We start from the raw sequence: 17,659 nt of genomic DNA on the forward strand, positions 1-17,659 counted from the left end.
TTTGTGCTGCTAGTTTGAGAATATTGTTCTACTGGAACACAAAGCAAGCTGTCAAGAGTTTCCTGAACAAAAATAGCTTGAAGGTTTCTTTGTTGCCATAGGTCTTTGTAAAACTCACAAGCTCAATTCAGTGTTTTATCAGTGACTTATGGGGATTCTAATATAATTTGTTTTTACCCTGAGGTTTATACTGAATACACATTCAATTATTACTTTTATGGAAGGCAATTTCTTTATCTAATATATTTTAACTTGTGAATGAATTTGGTCCTGTGTGTGTGTGTACTAGGAGCTGATCCTAGATTCAGAGGACACATGGATTCGACTGGAGGGACTGGCTGAGACCGCGGAGTATACTGTCAAGCTCCAGGCAGCAAGAGGACTTGACACCAGTGCTGTAGTCTCCACAACCTTCACCACAGGTACAGTACACACACATTCACTCTCACACACACACATAATGTACTTGTTTTGAGTTTTCTTGGCCCCACAGAGTTTTTTTCCCTTCTGCACTGCATTTCACATTACAGTCACCATAACTAAAGGTGCACAATAATGGGTCCCCAAAGTCAGGCACAATATTCATCTCCCCTCCCTGTAGCAGAGCGAGGGAGACTTCCCATTAGGCTGCACCTGCAGGGTGGCTGTCTGCAATCCTGGACGTGAACAGTGTGCTTTAATCTTATGTCAAACGAGGGTTAGGAAACATCACAAAGTTGCTAATCAATGTGTCAAATCAATTATGTGAACATGCCAAAAAGTAAATATCAGTATCCATAATTTAAAGCAAGCAGTGGATGTAACAGTAGGCTGTGTATTGAAAGATTTGAAGTCTATATAGCAAACCTGTTAGCAAACAGTTGCCTATTTACACATACAACAGACAGGGAGCAACATTAGCATTCATTTGGAGTTGTGTTTCTCACCACCTGATGAATGTAAGGTCAATATTCTACTTTTAGTTCTGTTATGGTCTTCACCAACTCCTGAGGGAAATATTTGCTCTATAACAGCTTAATGCTCCACTATGATCACCAGCTAACTTTGTCTGTCTGCTGTTTGGTGCTCTGCAGGTAGTATACAGTCAATTAAAACAGCTGCCTGCTGTGACTGAAAACAGGATTGATAAGAGCAGTGAGCGTGAACCAAAACAGTGAAGTTACGGGGTGTAAAAACACTAAAAGGCTCCGTAGAGCTGAGGGGAACTGTCGGATCGTCACTACAAGCAACTCATTTTACATTACTCATAGGCATTTAATCCGTTGTTGATATAAAAAAAAAATCCTGCAGTCCACATGAATCTCTACTAACAATCATTTTAAGTAAAAAAAAAAAAAAGAAGCAAATCCTAACTTGTCCTCATGCCTCCTCTGCTTCTCCCCAGGGAGTCGTCTGTTTGCAACACCTCAGAATTGTGCCCAACACCTGCTGAATGGAGAGACTCTGAGCGGCGTCTACACCATTTACATCAACAGAGACCCGAGCCAGGGTGTGCAGGTGTACTGTGACATGACCACCGATGAGGGAGGCTGGATTGTAAGTCACTGTGAAGATAACACCTTATTTGATAGCCCCTCTGTCATATGTGCAAATGATGTGCGAGTTCTTGTTGATGTTGCTATGATTTGTGTAATTTGGATTGTTTCATTCATTATCATTAATTAGGTTTTTATTGTTTGTTTAAATGTTGAAAACGAGATGGTGCATCTTATCCTCAAATTAAAATTTGAAACAAATAAATGTGCAAATGTAAGAAAGGTTCGAAAGGAGAAGAAGAGCAGGGTAGAAAATTGGATTTTATTGGATCGAATACAATACTGGATGTCCTTGTCCTGTAGTCCTTGTGATGTCAGTGATTTTAGTCTGAACCACTGAGTTGTATTTCTTTGATCTTGTCACTTCGTCATATTTTGGTGTTTAGATATTCCAGCGTCGTCAGAATGGCCTGACAGACTTTTCCAGGAAGTGGAGTGACTATCGTGTCGGTTTTGGAAACCTGGAGGATGAATTCTGGCTTGGTAAGACTCTTACTCTGAGATAATTAATCTAGAGAAAGGATGGGTGGAGTGTAGTTTCAAATACAAGGATGTTTGGCATAACAACTGCTTCTGTAGTTGAAACATTACTTGTAGGACAAGATAAATATGTGTAGTATCTCCCTCAATCAAAACAAAATAGGAACTGGGGAGTAGTTGTTCTACATTTCATTTTTTTTCTTGATAAATCTAAAATGATACTGACACTGACTGACTAGTAGTTGTATTAGAGGTGTCACAGGAAAGATCCGGTTTGCTGCTGCCTTATTTCAACTTCATGCCACCCTGTTCAATATATCTCAGCTGCATTTTATGGGCTGCAGCCGCAACCTGCAACCAATTTCGTTGAGTCTCTGTTCCCGTTTTCTGAAGGCTGTATTACCGTCTTTATCTACACGCCGTCTCCATGACTGAAGAGGATTTAATAGGTGCAATCAATACAGGGTCATAGCTTTCACTTGGTTTCAATTGATACATCTATTTTATGGAGAGGAAAGATGTTTCCAATATCGTGTGCAGACAGTATACCCTTTCTTATGAGAGTTTTCATTCTGTATGAAGGCTCATCTCATCTTTCAGCACTTGACTTGTGGATTCTCTGAAAGATCATCTCTCCCTGAAATGACTCGGTAATTGTTTTTAGTGGCACTCTGATTCAAAGACAAAACAACAGAACCTCCTCGCTGTTTTGATGGACTGCCGAATACCCCACCACCACCCACCCACCCAAAAAAATCTCATTATGAAGCAATAATTATATTCATTAGAAAATGTGCAAATGAGTCATGTTTCTTCATGGGCCAGTTTTTGTGTTATTGTTTTGGTGCAGATGATTAAAGGGAAATATTACATGAATATTTCATTAAGTGAATCAGGACCTTGAGAAGAATGTTTTTTGAACTTTTTGATTAGAGAAATTGAATAACACTGGGGGGAAATTTTATGGCATTGCATTATCACCGCATTATAACAGAGGGAGGGCTGTTACTTTGCAGCTGACACATATTGGATCGTAACACACGATAGCTGTGGCACACTCGAGTCCATTAGTGACTAAGCACGCTGTAATAGGTGAAAGCATATTAAGCTGGTTATTTTTTAAGCTGTAGTTCGTGGTGTTGTCGATTTGAATTAAATAATAATGTCAGCTGTTCCTGCTACGTTTGTGCGCCACCAGCTCTTAACATTTTATCACAACAGAAAAAGTTGGATTGCTGTCAGCTGGTAGAAATTAATAATTTATCGGGGGGGGGGGGTGTATTTCAACAAAGAAGAGTGGAAGAAATTAACTTGATAAAGGATATTGGACAGCCATCTCTGCAATATGACACTACACACACACACCAATACAGGAGAGAAATCCAATCCTCTTTGTACACTACTCAGTATAAAGTGTAGATAGTGAGCTATAAAGTAACAGTAATGTTTCAGCTGTTTCTCACAGACACCTGAAGGCATCATGCCGCAGCTTTTGCCTCACATCTGGTAGATTTATAATGGCTCTGTCCGTACAATATGATCTAAAGACGCCGGAGAATGTCTAGTTCAGTGAGTACACCAATTCATCTGACCCGTTTCCACTTCCGCTGAATCAGCAATAATCTGCCCTCTCACCACTTCTGGATGTATACCAGTCCAGGGCACCTCCGTCTCCAGGGCCTTGCTTTTCTCTTTTTTAGCCTTCCTACGATGCACTTTTCCCCTCCAGTCTTTCTTCTATCCTGTACTGTACTCTGTCCTCTCAGTGCATAAAAGCAGCTTAATGTAACCTCGGGGTGTGCAGCATCAAGAGCTGCTCTTTGCTCCTGTGAAAGCTTCTCCCCGTGATGCCAGATTACAGATAACAGCAGGGAACGCGGGAGCCTCAGAGTACGGCACAAAATGTCAAGTCTGCTGTGTGAAACTGACCTGTTAGTCCGTTGATCTAGTAGTTAACATGGTTGTGAACAGGAGACCACAGGCTTTTCTCACAGAGGAGGAAAAGCACAGGAGTTACTTCTATGTGTCCCAGTAAGTCATGACAGTGTGAAAGTGAGCCAGCATGATTATTATTATATTATTTCCACATGTGCTTTTGCTAACGTGACATGTCACACTGTCTTCTGTGTAAAAGGCCCATTGGAGGAATATCTAATTAAAGTGCCCGATCTCCCCAGAACATGGCAGAGGGAAATTTAATTGTGATGTTAGAAGATTATTGACGTAGGGACTGCCTGCGAGTTGTACAGTGTTCGGAGAAGGTGAAAGAAGGTCGTGAAGAAAAGGTTGTGGGACACAGCTAACACGATCGCTTCCTCCAGTTTTAACTCTCTTTCGCCATTTCGTCAAAAGGTTGAAGGTTTTCAAAGCCTGATACTGTGGGCCTCCCCTCCATCAAATTAGAGACAACTGCGCAACCTGTTTTCCGTATTTGAATGGAATAGATGAATGTCAGTGTTTCTAGGAATATAAGAACCATGAGCCTTAATGATGTCAAACATATTGTAGTTCAACATGAAAAAAGTTGGAAAATGGATTTTGTCACTCCTATTATTATTCTTTGTCTAACTTCAATTTGGTGGGTAATGGTGCTCTAAGAACTATACCAGAATTATCCATAAAGCTCAAGGACAATTTTTTTTTCCTCCAAAAGTGAATCCACTGATCAGGGTGATTCCATTGAAATGAATAGATTTTGGTCCAAACCTCTGCTACATTAAATGCTGTTGTAACTGAGCAAAACAGAATAATGTATTATCCATAGACATTACATTTGGGTTCTTACATGTTACTGGCAAAACCCTAAATCCTTGTGTGAACACAGTGTAAGCAGTGTCCTTAAAACGTATCATTGTTATAGAAAGTGAATGGTATCGTCATACAGATGGTCACGGCACTTTCAAACCATTTGACTTTCCCTCTTCTTTCTACAGATTAGGTCACTATCACAGCCCTGGAGAGCTATTACAGCAAACATTTAGCTAATCACTGCCTCTACACACAGAACGGCAATATATTGAACAGTATGGAACCATAAACATCGATATTAAGTCCACTCAAACTGAAAAGAAGAGGCACTTAACTGGTCAGCAGTAAAGAATATGGAAATTAAGCTTTCATTATCTGTTACAATTTGAAAACGGGCGTTTTTATTACTGCTCGAGGGCAATCTATTCTCCCTCCTCACTGACCTCAGCCGGTTTTCATGCTGAACACAATGTCAGTTTGATGATGTAATAACAGAGAGAAACCAGGGTGGCTGTGTGCGATATGTGATCATTATCCCATTCTCTTTCCTTTTTTTTTAATGTCCCCTCTTGTTTCTGTATAAGTGTGAGAGAAAGGCTGGTAATAAAATGTGACGAGACGATAATATTGCTAGTATAATAGGACAAGAGTGCAATAGTGTGTCAAAATGCATTTTTAATCTCTGCAGTTTGGAAGAGAGCAGTCCGATCCCATAAAACTGTTGGAGGAACAGAAACAGTAAAAAATTATGGGTTCAAGATTAATTGCAGATAATACAGTGATATTATACAATGGAAATTAGAGATGACTAAGTGTTAAACACAATTTTATTACAACACTTGCTTTTCCCCTGTCACCCTAAGTGCCTTTAGGTTGTAACATAGATTTTATCTGCTTTCCATTGACGTATTACAGCAGAGTTAGTTTCCCTGCTCTCCAGGATTTCTACTTCCTAGTTGTTATCAGCGGAGGCTTGAGGGTTTTTATTTTTTTCCAGGTTCAAAAAAAGTACACGTGATGCTTCTGTCGGAGGTTAAGCGGGGAAAGGAGACTCTTTTTCCAAATGGGTGCTTGTTGTAATCTGATAGTAAAGGCAGTTCCAATCTCTCAGGTTGATGTGGGGCCTTATCGCCTGTCGGGGTTCAAACAAGCCATCGTATCTGCTACCTTGGAGATAGAGAGCAAAGCCGCATATCTCAGAAAGTTGCAGCATGTGGCATTTGCAGGGGGGCCTGGTGGTGACGGTGTCCACCGCTCTCAACAATGTCAATCATCCACATCCATACGACCAGCTGACAAAGACGTCTAACATAAGGCTTATCAGGATTTAATCCTTTAACCTACAAAGCTGCAGGTGGGAACAAACTGTCTTTCACAGAAAAAAAAAATCTTGGTGTATGGGTGGTAGAATGTCACAAGTCACAAAAATCAGCAAATGTTATATTATTTGTGCAATGGTCTGTGTTACATCTCTGATCAATATCTTATATATTTTTGCATTTATTGACTTGACATGTCTGTCCATCCTGGGACAGGGTTTCCTCTGTTGCTCTTCCTTTTTTCCAATTAAAGGGTCTTTTTCGCTTCACCTGAATTGAGGGTCCAAGGATAGACGACTTCGTACACTGAGAAGATTGCAAAGCCATTTGAGGAAATTGTGATTTATAATTTTTGGGCTATATAAAACTGTTTTACTTGAGTTGACTTGACTCCTGCAGACCTTTCTTGAACCAATGGAGTCATGTGTGCAGCTGCAATATACAGTTAAAGGTACCTTATCTTAAAAGGTGCGTTGTGGAGTTTTTCTTCTAAACAAAGACTGTTTAAATTCAGTCTTTCTCACCAGAGCCCATTGTGTGTTTCCTTGAGGCCTGACAAACGTGTTCAATACATTCCCTTTCTTATAAAACACTTTCAAAACATTACATCCATGTTTGCTAGCTTGCAGCCTTCTTCTGGCCTGCATTTTTCTGCAGCATTGCTACTTTTCTTGGCACATCACTGCCACCTGTCGATCAGTGGAGTAGTGTGAAACCATTACTGCACGTGATACAAACAAAACAGACAAAACTCCACAGGACTCCTTTACAAACCACCTACCAGAGATGGTAATTCATGTGATCACGCTGTACATTAACACTTGGCAAATATCTGCCTCCATTGTGGTTGTATGGATTTAAATCTGTGTTACTTTTTCTTACTCTGAGCGTAATGACTTCTTAATCTGGTTTAGAAGCTCTAATGCGATGCGATTATTTGGTTTTTAAATGGGTGAGAGCTGGTGTAATTGCTTCAAACAGCAGGTGTAACTCTGAAGTCAACATACAGACAATGTAATATCTACAACTCCATATAACTTGTGTTGTTTCTCCACAGGTCTAGACAACATCCAGAGGATTGCTGCTCAGGGCCGTTATGAGCTGAGAATTGACATGAAGGATGGACAGGAGTCAGTCTACGCCAATTATGATAAATTCTCCATTGGAGATGCGAGAAACCTGTACAAGCTCAGGATAGGAGAGTACAATGGCACCGCTGGTATGTGGTTGAATACATTAGGAATATTTCTTTTAAGTTAACATACTTCATTATTTTGCATTTTACTTGGCTCTGTGGATGACAGCCTTGTGATAAACCCGCTTACTACATTCTATAATATAGCGTGTGCTTTCCCCAACCTTAAAGTGAAAATGCTCTCCCATCTCTCCTCTGCCATCTGCCATTTCTTCTCCTGCCTCCTTTCGCTTCCATCTTTTCTCTGTCCCTGACGTCTGAAACCTGCTTCAGCACTCCTCCACATTTCCACTCTTGTCCTCGCTCTCCATGTATCTCTCAGTCTGTCAACATGACCATATGCCAGAATTAACCGTCATCCCTCATGTTTATAATTATAATTCTCCCTGCCTAAATAAATTCAGGGAGCCTGCAGCAGTACTCCTTTCCTCTCCCTCCCTCTCATGTCTCTCCATCTCCCTCCTGCCTGCCTGGTCGTTGATGTCCCCTCATCACTCCGTCATTCACTGCAGCCTCATGCCAGTGTTGCCCGGCATACGCTGACGTTTCAGGTTCTCCATCTCTCTCTCTCCTCTGACCCCAGGTGACTCTCTGAGCTACCACCAGGGCCGGCCCTTCTCTACAAAAGACCGAGACAACGACATCGCTGTCACTAACTGTGCCTTGTCTTACAAAGGAGCCTGGTGGTACAAGAACTGCCATCGGGCCAACCTCAATGGCAAATATGGCGAGTCCAGACACAGTCAGGTCAGTCATCCAACAAATACGCAAGCTGATCAAAGAGGGAATGTGATGAATAATATAGTTAGTTAATCTATTTATCATTATCAAAACAACACTCCTACTTATTGTGGTACTGTATCAAGGACAACTACCAACATGGCAAAGTAGCCCCAGGAGCCCCAAAAGTCTTCTGTGTGTGAACTTTGTTTGTGCAAATTAAATATACATTTTGTTTGAGAATAAGCAGCACTAAAGCACAATATCAACTGACATGATAAGGGCCTTAAATTGGGTGAGATTTATTACCTGAGCTTGTGGTCCCTGTGTCTTCTTTAAAGTCTTCTTAAAGACCTTCATTGTTATAGTTTTGTGCTTAGATGTTGCACATTCCAAAACCAATTTAGATTTTAATTAAATTGCCACACAGGAAATCCGATGCCAGGTAGGGGGGGTAATAGGGGCCCAGCAGCTCCTTTTTGCCCAGGGGTCCCCTGGCCAGGCAGATCGGTTTGGTTTAATTCATCCAGGTTGTGAGAAACTGGCCTCTGAGATTTTAGCTGCCATCCCAGTGCAGTGGGGATGAAATTTGGCTGCGGCGTTCACCTCACTCTGAACTTTTCCTTGGAACTATTTCATTGGTGGAAAGTAGTTCCACTGAATTTTTTTAAATTCTTTGAGTGCCACAAATGTTCCATTCACCTCCATAGTATTGATGTGCCGGCAGAAAACTCAGAGGTTGTCTACAAACCTCAGCACATAACATCAAATCTGTCTGCACAGTGAACCAACCCTTCAACTCAGTGCTGTTATTTGAAAAGGGTGGTATTTTGGCATTTACAAACCTCACCTAAACCGGCCTGATTATGGCAGTGTGATTAAAGGTTAGAATTTCTCATTTTGAAAGGCTTATAATTTGTAAATTAAATTACATAAAACTTGCTACAGACATCCATCTCCATACTTGTTACACTGATTGGTGTGATGGAGGAGCTGTAATGAAAGGTCATACAAACGGGACCATACCTGCTACACCACTTGTCGAATTTTAATGAAACCTGGAGAGATGATGCAGCTTAATATATTTTGGTTTGCTTGTTCATCTGTGACACACACTCTGTCAGGAGGATTTTTGTTGATCCAAACGCTCATCGCTTATCATCAAATTATAGAAACATGTGGAAGGAAAAGGCCAGCGTTCATTCAAAACAAGCAGCAATGTTTGATTAATAATATAAAACACTGGTACCTCATATTCTGACACTGAAATGTACTTTTCCTTTTGGTTGTGAGGTGGGAGTGAGCGCTGAGGGCTTGTCAGGTCCTTTTGACGAGTGTGATGTGGTCTCTTTCTCTCTGTCTCTCAGTTTGATGCTGAAATGGCTCGAGAAAGAGAGTGAGGTGTTACGCGAAGCTGTGATTAGGCTCAACTACAAAGGAAAGGCTTTGGAGCATCACTGCTGCTCTTGCTTTGCTCTGTACCTTTCTCTTTGTTGCTTGATGGCATGAAATTAGCCCAGGTGGGAGCAGAGATGGACAGGCATAAAGACACGCAGAGAGAAATGGCCTTTCAGTGTAAATCCGCAAATGGTAGGGTTTTGGCGATGACAGGGATTAGCAGAGCTAGAGTGAGACTACAACTGCCTTTGCCTTCCTGCTTTGAATGCTTCCTTCAGTTGAAATTAAGACACACTTTACTGAAAATAAAGTGTATTCTTTGATTTCCATTGTCTGTCATTTGCTCAAAAGTCCTGTTGATTCAAGCAGCTTCTGAAATCACTCTTTCGCTCTTGCAGGGTATTAACTGGTACCACTGGAAAGGCCACGAGTTCTCTATTCCCTTCGTGGAGATGAAGATGAGGCCGTTCAACTTCCGTAGCATCAGCAGCAAGAGGAGGCGGTCTGCCCCTGTATAAACAAAACCGCTTCCACCCAGCCCAGAGTCGTGGATAAATGGAGTTCGGACGATTTTTAGTGATGAGTTTCTGCTTCAACTGCTGTGCTCTTAAATGCCTTTTAGTGAGCCTGCAAAGAAAAGGGGGGGTTATGACAAAAAGCTACTAATATTTTATTAATATTCAGTTGTAAAATAATAAAACACATTATTATTAATACACTACCAACATTCAGAAACTGTTATAACCACGGATGAAATAGCGGAGAGAGTGAAACAATGTCCGAACTCTGCTTATCTCTGCTCCTGCCCGGCTTTAGCTGTCTTTCCCTGCTGTACTTCTACCCAGACGATAGAGGACACTGTATGTAATTTATTCAATACTTTGAATGACAATGGTTCTATTTGCTGTAAAAAAACGGAAAGGCAAACCAAGAAGCTTTTTTTTTTTCTTTAAGTCTGTGATTTGCCTTTCCCTGGGATGCCCAGAAATGTGCTCAGAAATGCCCTCAAGAGTGTGAGAGCTAGCGTTATTTTAACTGTTACAAAACAATAACACTTTTAACGAAAAATATACTGTATATGCCCTTAAAACCCTTAACTGTAAGATATATATATTTTTATAACTGATATTGTGACAAAAGTCCATCTATTTAATATGATTTGATGCCTTGGTTTTTGAGCCTACATTAAGTTAATCATAAAACATGATGACAAATACTGGACGTAAGAGATTAAATTGACATCAAAAAGCTAAATGATCATTCACAAAGCAGTGCACCAGCAACAGCTTCATTACCATCTAGTTTATTTATTTTATTTCTCTCTGTCTGTGTTACTGTATCCTTTGTGTTACTTATTAAAGCGGAATGAAATCATCAGTAATAACTTCATTATTATTGTTATTGGTAGCCACACTGAGACAGTATTTGCACTACGAGTGGGAACACAGCAAAGCTATTGTTGTTTAATCAATTCAAATGATTTCTTTAGTAGATTGTGGGCATTTACTATTATTTCCTGGACTTTATTTTCCAGTTTTCACCCCTGTTGTAGATGCTGTGATTGCTTGCAGAGATGGTGCTGATAGATGTTAACATTTAACCAAAGATCTGCATAATAAAGACTCGGCCTGCTGTTTGGAAAGATGCCAGTCAGTTCTGTCACCAAAGTCACTGAAGCAGCTTTTTTCCTGTATTAATAGATTCTCACTTTTATGATAATCATGTCCCCTGGCGATATTTAATGCAACGTGAACACTAAATTCTATGCAAAAGAAAGTCAGGGTGGGCATAGTGCAGATTTTAGCCTGGCCTCTCCCCGACTGCTACCTGAAATGAACTTAACAAAGAAGGCAGAACAGCAGATGGAGCCGAGCCAAGCCTTTCTTCTGTACCCTTCTTTCACTTGCTTCGCTATTTAAGCTCCCCAGTGAAACAACAAAATCAGCGAACATGGCAGAGAATGTATTCTTTTAGCAGGGCGGTGCGTAATCTGCAGCGTGCCCACCAAGCATTTTGTTCTATTCAGTGTTCACACTGTTGCACAAAGCGTCGAGTGCCAATGCGTTTAGTTGACTGCAGTTTTCTGGAAACGGTTTCGTTTTAGTTTCCTGGCTCCTCTGTTGGAGCAAAGTTATCTCTGTGGAATTTGAAAACAAAACCACACACGACTGGCTAAATCTCCTCTCTGGCTTCATACTATCTTTACTAATAAAAACTGAATTTACAGTTCAATGCAATCCTTGGAAATCAGTGTCACCATCGCTGCAAGCAACAGTTGGTCTCATTTATTCAATAATCCAAATATTAACTCTCAAAAATCTTGTGTAATTCTGTCAGTTTTTTCAATTCAGTTATCTCACTGAAGCAAACCAGCCAATCTGGCTTGTATCATATGTCTGTGTATGTTTTTCTTGTGTTTTTTGTTCTTATTAGACTTGAAAACAATGGTGACTCTCCCCTCTATAAACTACTACTAATATACTAATGTAGATATAGAGTTGAAGATGATGTGACTTTTGATGTGTTCCCCCTTTAGATGCAAACTAATTCAGAAAGCCCTCTGAAACATGTCCCCTTAACCACTGTATTTTTAACCATTGTTGTGTTAAAGGGCGGATGGAGCCTACTGCATGTTGACTGCAACCAAGAGCCTGATAATAAGTAACAAATGTCATTGGAGTATCTGTATTAATTTGATTTGTAGTGATACATTTCTTTGCTGATGTGGGTAAAAGGTTCTCTTGAAATAGTTTGTAAGGTAGAAGATATAGATAACTCAGATTATTAGGCCTCTAAGTTGTTGTGGAAACATTTGAATTGCCCTCAAAGGCAAAATAAAACCAACATAACCTAAAATAACATTTATAACAAACTGTTTCAACACGCAACCTTTCCCAGGACTGATTTATGTTTCAGTGTCAAAGTGACTGTTTCAGAGCCTCTCATGCAATCCATCTCCCGTAGTGATTTATAGTGGAGTAGGGAGTTCTTCATGTACTTATTTTATTAACTACTTGGATGAAGTTTGTCTCAGTGCATTTTTGTACAAGGAACAAAGGTCATGAAGCTTTGCAGTAAAGGAAAGGAATGTTATTTGTATTGTGAGGGATTCCTCTCATGGCAAACTATGAGGTGCTCTTAAATATTTCAAGAGAAAAGCTGATTTATATTTAAGTTTATTTTGCTTATTGCTTTTTCTGTCAAATCAATGAAGAAAACACAAAAAGGAAACTGTTTGAGTCAAGTTGTCCTGCTGTAGAAAAGCCTCTGTCCTGCCTTTCATTTCAGGTTAATCATCTATACATATATATATGTGTATAGATGATATATATTTTTTCTTTTCCATTTGTTTATCTCTTGCTTGGGACAAACATTACATTACATTAGTGCAATTAAAAGCTTAGTAATATTACTCTTCATTGAGAGCTTTCAGGAAAACAAATCATTTGAAATTGAGCAAATGCAACCATCATGTCATGGAAACAACATGCCTAAAATTACACAGACAAAAGAGCCGGAATTATTTTCTTGATATTATGAATAATTTGATGTCATTCCCTCAAGTAAGATCAAGTAATTTATTTTCCTCGTAGCAAGCCAACTGATCAAGTACTGTATCTATGGAGGAGAGAGGGGTATTGAATTGCCATTTTTGTTTGTATTGTTTTTCATCTCTTCAATTCAATGTATAACATCAGGTTTGAAAAGAGCATCTCCACAGTCTCAGTCACTGGCACACACTTACACTGTTTTTTTCTACCGTTTGTTTTACAGTACAGGAAATCTGTTCCCCTCATTTATTTCACTGCTATTATCCAATTACTCTGTGACTGATGCGACAATGTGAAAAAAAAAAAAATACAGTTAATAGCGACACAAGGGCCTCTGGTATCAAAAAGAAAAGGCTTTATTTCATAGATTTACTTTTACAAGTGAATTAACTGATATAACCACCATGTCCGGTGGTGTTTGCTCTATAAGCCAGATACTGTAACTGCATTGATTTGAATGCCCTTGCCATGGAAATGTAAATGTTGACAAAATGTGATCTTGACTGTTTGAAAAGCTCGTATATGCTGAAAATAAGGATTTATTGTTGGATAACCTTGGATATTACTGTCAAATTTAGCTCTAGTTTGACTTATACATGTACTATATAGTTCCTTTTTTAATACATTTTCTACATATTAATAAAACATTCAAATAGTCTGATTTAGAGTATTTTGTTTGTCTTTTTGTTTAGTGTGTATTGATTACATGCAGTTTTATGTAGTTTAAGTGGAACTGTTGACGAGGCCTTTAACATCTTTGGATGAACAAAACCTTAGATCAGTTTGTTCCCTTTTAGAGTCAAGTTTATATAAAAGAAGTGGAGCTGTGGGTATTGTAACAACCATTTTTGCCTATGAAATAATGAAGTACCAAGAGCTGACTGACTCCATGTCGTAAACTTTTTTCAAAGTAACTTCACCTCTAATTGGAGACTATTAAAAACAGAAGTGAGGCCAGCAGCAGTTACAAGCGAACACTGAAAGGTTCTGTAATAAAGGTCTGCCAGAGTGGTTTGGCTCCAGGACCTCTATCTATACTCAAGACATAGCAGACTTGCACTGACATGAAAACACACTTCTAGTACAACATATAGGCTAAACATGCATTCTACATAAAAATATTAGTTATCTTCAAAGGGGTGATTGTAGAGAACAATATGCTAGCAAGAACCCAATTTTAAGTCAACTAAAATTGACTGAAGTAAGGAAGTGCCTTCAGTTAAAAGGAGTAGCTTGAAATTCCTCAAAATGCACTTATTCACTTCTTACAGGGAACGATAGAAAGAAGAGAGGCTTAGTTTAGCATAGTGACTCAGAGCAGAGGGAAACAGGTGGCTGGCTCTGTCCAATGGTTACACAATCCACATACCAGCACCTTTAAAGTCCATTAACAAATTTTATCTCATTTGTTCGATCCATACAAAAACAGTGTAAAAACAAGACGTGGTTTTACGGGGGGGTTATACATCAAACTATTTCTGGAGTCTTGTTATCACTGTGATGTTGCCAGACAACCAGAAAGACTCAGAGACTCCAGAAAGTTGCTGCACCTGGCTGCAAGATATAACGTGTTAATTAGTGAGCTTTTGAAGTGCTGGTAGGCGGTATTTGTTCCTTTTGGACACAGCCAGCCCGCTGTTTCCAGTCTTTCTGCTAAGCTAAGCCAACTAGGACCTGGCAGTAGCTTTATATGTACCATACACTCAGACATGAGAGTAGTATTGATTTAAGTATATTTCCCAAAATGTCCCCATACTACCTATAGAAAGTACAACACAATAATTCCTCTAAAAAAAATATACAACACAAGAGAAACGATAAAAGTAAGTAAGAGCAAAATACACTTTGCCCAACAAAAATTAACAGTTCACTTCTTAGAATTATTAGCCTCAGACAAAATTAATAAATGACAAATTAACAATTACAAAATAGTTATGGCATTGGAGGAGTAGATAAAAGGAGCCTGTCAACATTTGCCTGGTTACTGATCTGACAAAAATGGTGCATGTAACAATGTCAGTTAAACTGTAACTGCTACGGAACTGTGCCGGAAGAAGGTTGCTATGGCAACAGAATGTTCAACTGAAACCAACTGCTGATGGCAGAATAAGCTAAAAAGGGAAAAAGGTCATTAATGTACACTAAGAAAATGATTTAATGAATTTTAGATTTTGTTGAAAGAGTTGTGCCCCAGACTACCAGGTATTAGTCAAGTTATAACATGACTCAGATATTCTTATTTCGCCAGCTGCAAAATTCAGGCTTGTTAATTTTATTTTTAAAAATAGCATTGAAGGTGATTACTGGTGAAGGCTACAACAGCTAGTTTGAGCACAACTACACACACACATGCATTATAGCAGCTACAGATTTTATCGCAATAACAGATACTCACAAACCCTCAATTCAGCAATTTTAAGATTCATTGTTTAATTACTGTGTGTTCCAATTATCCATTAATTATCTATTCAAATGTCTGGTCAGCAGAAACAACTTGGGAAATAATGAGCCTGTGTGAAGTTTGTGAATATATTAGAGTCAGACGCAAATAAATGGGCACCACAGGATAAATAGTGTAGCAAAGGTCAGAGAGATAAGCTCATGTTCAGTCTTTATCAAAACAAAAACACTTCACATGAACTGCTGTGTCATGAAGACAATGTTCTCAGTCATGTGGATTACTAAGAGTGAGAATATGAATGTAGCTTTTATGGAGCAGAAACTGCTGTAAGTAGCTTAAGTAGCCTGTCTTATAGCAAATTGTTCCTGCTTTACCAGAATCCTTACTCTTTCACTTTCAGAATCACTAATCTTTTTGTCAATTTTATCCAAATTCTGCTCCAATGACAGAGCTGCATAGGAAGCTGTGTGAATTCAAAACTGCTCAAATTGACCAGGATGTCTTGCACAGTTAAAAAGACACAACATGATTATACTGTATGATTAATTAAACCCTGTGGTGTTGATGACACCAATGCCACAGTCTGCATCATACAGTGCTATAAAGCCTGTGATATCTCACACATTTGTTTGTGTATAAAAAGTATTGCTCAACTTCCACAATCCATAGCAGATGGAATATGATAAGGTTATTCTCTTCTCTTGCAACCAGCAGAGGGTTATTTGACACTTTCCTCTATTTTTCTCACTTGCTGTCGATCCAGATATCTTGGGGTATGTTGTGACCTGGACCAGCTTACAGTGTCGAAACTACACCAGTTTAGATTATTTCTGTTCAAACTGTTTATGCATTTTATGTGTTTCTGTGGTGACTGAGCATGCAACTTGAAGTAGAGATATTCAACTTTACAGCTGCCAGTAGTTAGATCTCAGACAGCCTGAAGAATGCAATTTCAAAACAAAACCACAGACCACACAGTCTGCTAAATCCGCCTGTAAAAACAACTTGAACCTTCCAGGCTAAATTAGATCTAATCTCATCTCGAAACAAATTAGGAGAAGTTGATTTGACCATGATAACACTGTTATACCATATTCTCCACAAAATGACACTGTACCTCTTACACATTGATTTTCATTCATTACATTATCAGTTTACTCATTTATTTTCTGTAATTCCTCTGCATCATACATTATGATTTATATTTATAATTCCACATTATTATTTGGACTTTCTCCAGAAGTTATGTCATTATCAGGTCAAAGTTACCCTTTGCTGTGTCGCAAAATAGTGGACTGAGTTTAGACTGGAATGATGGGAGCTTTCAAGTTCTTAGCTTCACGTAGCTACCACGAAGGTTTACCTAATAAAAGTGAAACAATTACAACCTGCTGAAATAACAGAAATAACTACTTAACTACTTAAATTCAGGCTTATTCACTTATTACTATATCTTTAAATAAATAACTGACCCTAGTCAATATTATAAATAAAAATAATAAGTTTACTGGCAGTTTAGTTTGGATTTACAAATGTTCTTTTTCCTAATACTTGAAATTGACCAAAAAAATAAAGAATCCAAGCGATGCAAACTAGAACCGCTTAAAACAGAATATATAAATATATATGTGCTGTTTTTGTCAATGTTGGGAGCACTAAAGTTTTGTAATCTTAGTCCGGACTACAGAGCCTCCATGTGGCTGTTTCATAATATTCCTAAGTATAGGTGTCCTTCATAACCCTCGGCTACAGTGTGTTGTGGGTTTTTTTTTTCAGTTAAGTAAATATTAGGCCTATTCATATTAGCAAGGACTACACCACAACAATGTCATTTAGGGTTTTAATGAACATTCTAGTATTGAATGTCATAGACTGATGAATGAATGTAAAGGGGAGGGGTGGAGGTGAAAGAAAGATGTCATCTGTTAGGCTGGTCTGGGAGGTTGTAGTGAAGACCAGGGTGGAGGGAGACACAGTGTGTTGGTTCCATCTCGGTGTGTTTTCCACCTGAGCTGATTACAGACCCCCACGGTACCTAGAATGAGACGTGAGAGAAGTGTGCATCGGATTGAAAGGGAAGGGATGAGGGGAGGATGGAAGATAGGATGAAGGGATGTGGGAAGGGATGAGGTAGTGATGAGAGGGAATGGGAAAGGGAGGGTGGGTGGAGAAATCTGAGGCAAACGGTGCTGGATGGTTTGCTGGGTTTATGTAGGCTTGACAGGTTAGAGGTGTGGTTGAGGCGTGGCCCTGCTTCCGAACCTAAGTTAACTAGTTAACTTCATTTTCTGCACCAGGGCTACAGACATTTA

General features: G+C 39.2%; 1 protein-coding gene across 1 annotated transcript in view; it reads left to right on the forward strand.

The window, feature by feature from the left end:
- The window catches only part of tnr (tenascin R (restrictin, janusin)), a 62,166-nt gene extending 52,253 nt beyond the window's left edge, over positions 1-9,913 (forward strand). The window contains exons 23-28 of the mRNA XM_070918478.1: positions 290-422; positions 1,385-1,536; positions 1,922-2,018; positions 7,140-7,301; positions 7,861-8,024; positions 9,794-9,913. Of these exons, the coding sequence (XP_070774579.1) occupies positions 290-422; positions 1,385-1,536; positions 1,922-2,018; positions 7,140-7,301; positions 7,861-8,024; positions 9,794-9,913 (828 nt within the window). The remainder of the gene's footprint in view (positions 1-289; positions 423-1,384; positions 1,537-1,921; positions 2,019-7,139; positions 7,302-7,860; positions 8,025-9,793) is intronic.
- The last annotated feature ends 7,746 nt before the right edge of the window (positions 9,914-17,659 follow it).

This window comes from Enoplosus armatus, chromosome 14 (genome assembly GCF_043641665.1).
Source record: "Enoplosus armatus isolate fEnoArm2 chromosome 14, fEnoArm2.hap1, whole genome shotgun sequence".
Classification (NCBI taxonomy): Eukaryota; Metazoa; Chordata; class Actinopteri; order Centrarchiformes; family Enoplosidae; genus Enoplosus; species Enoplosus armatus.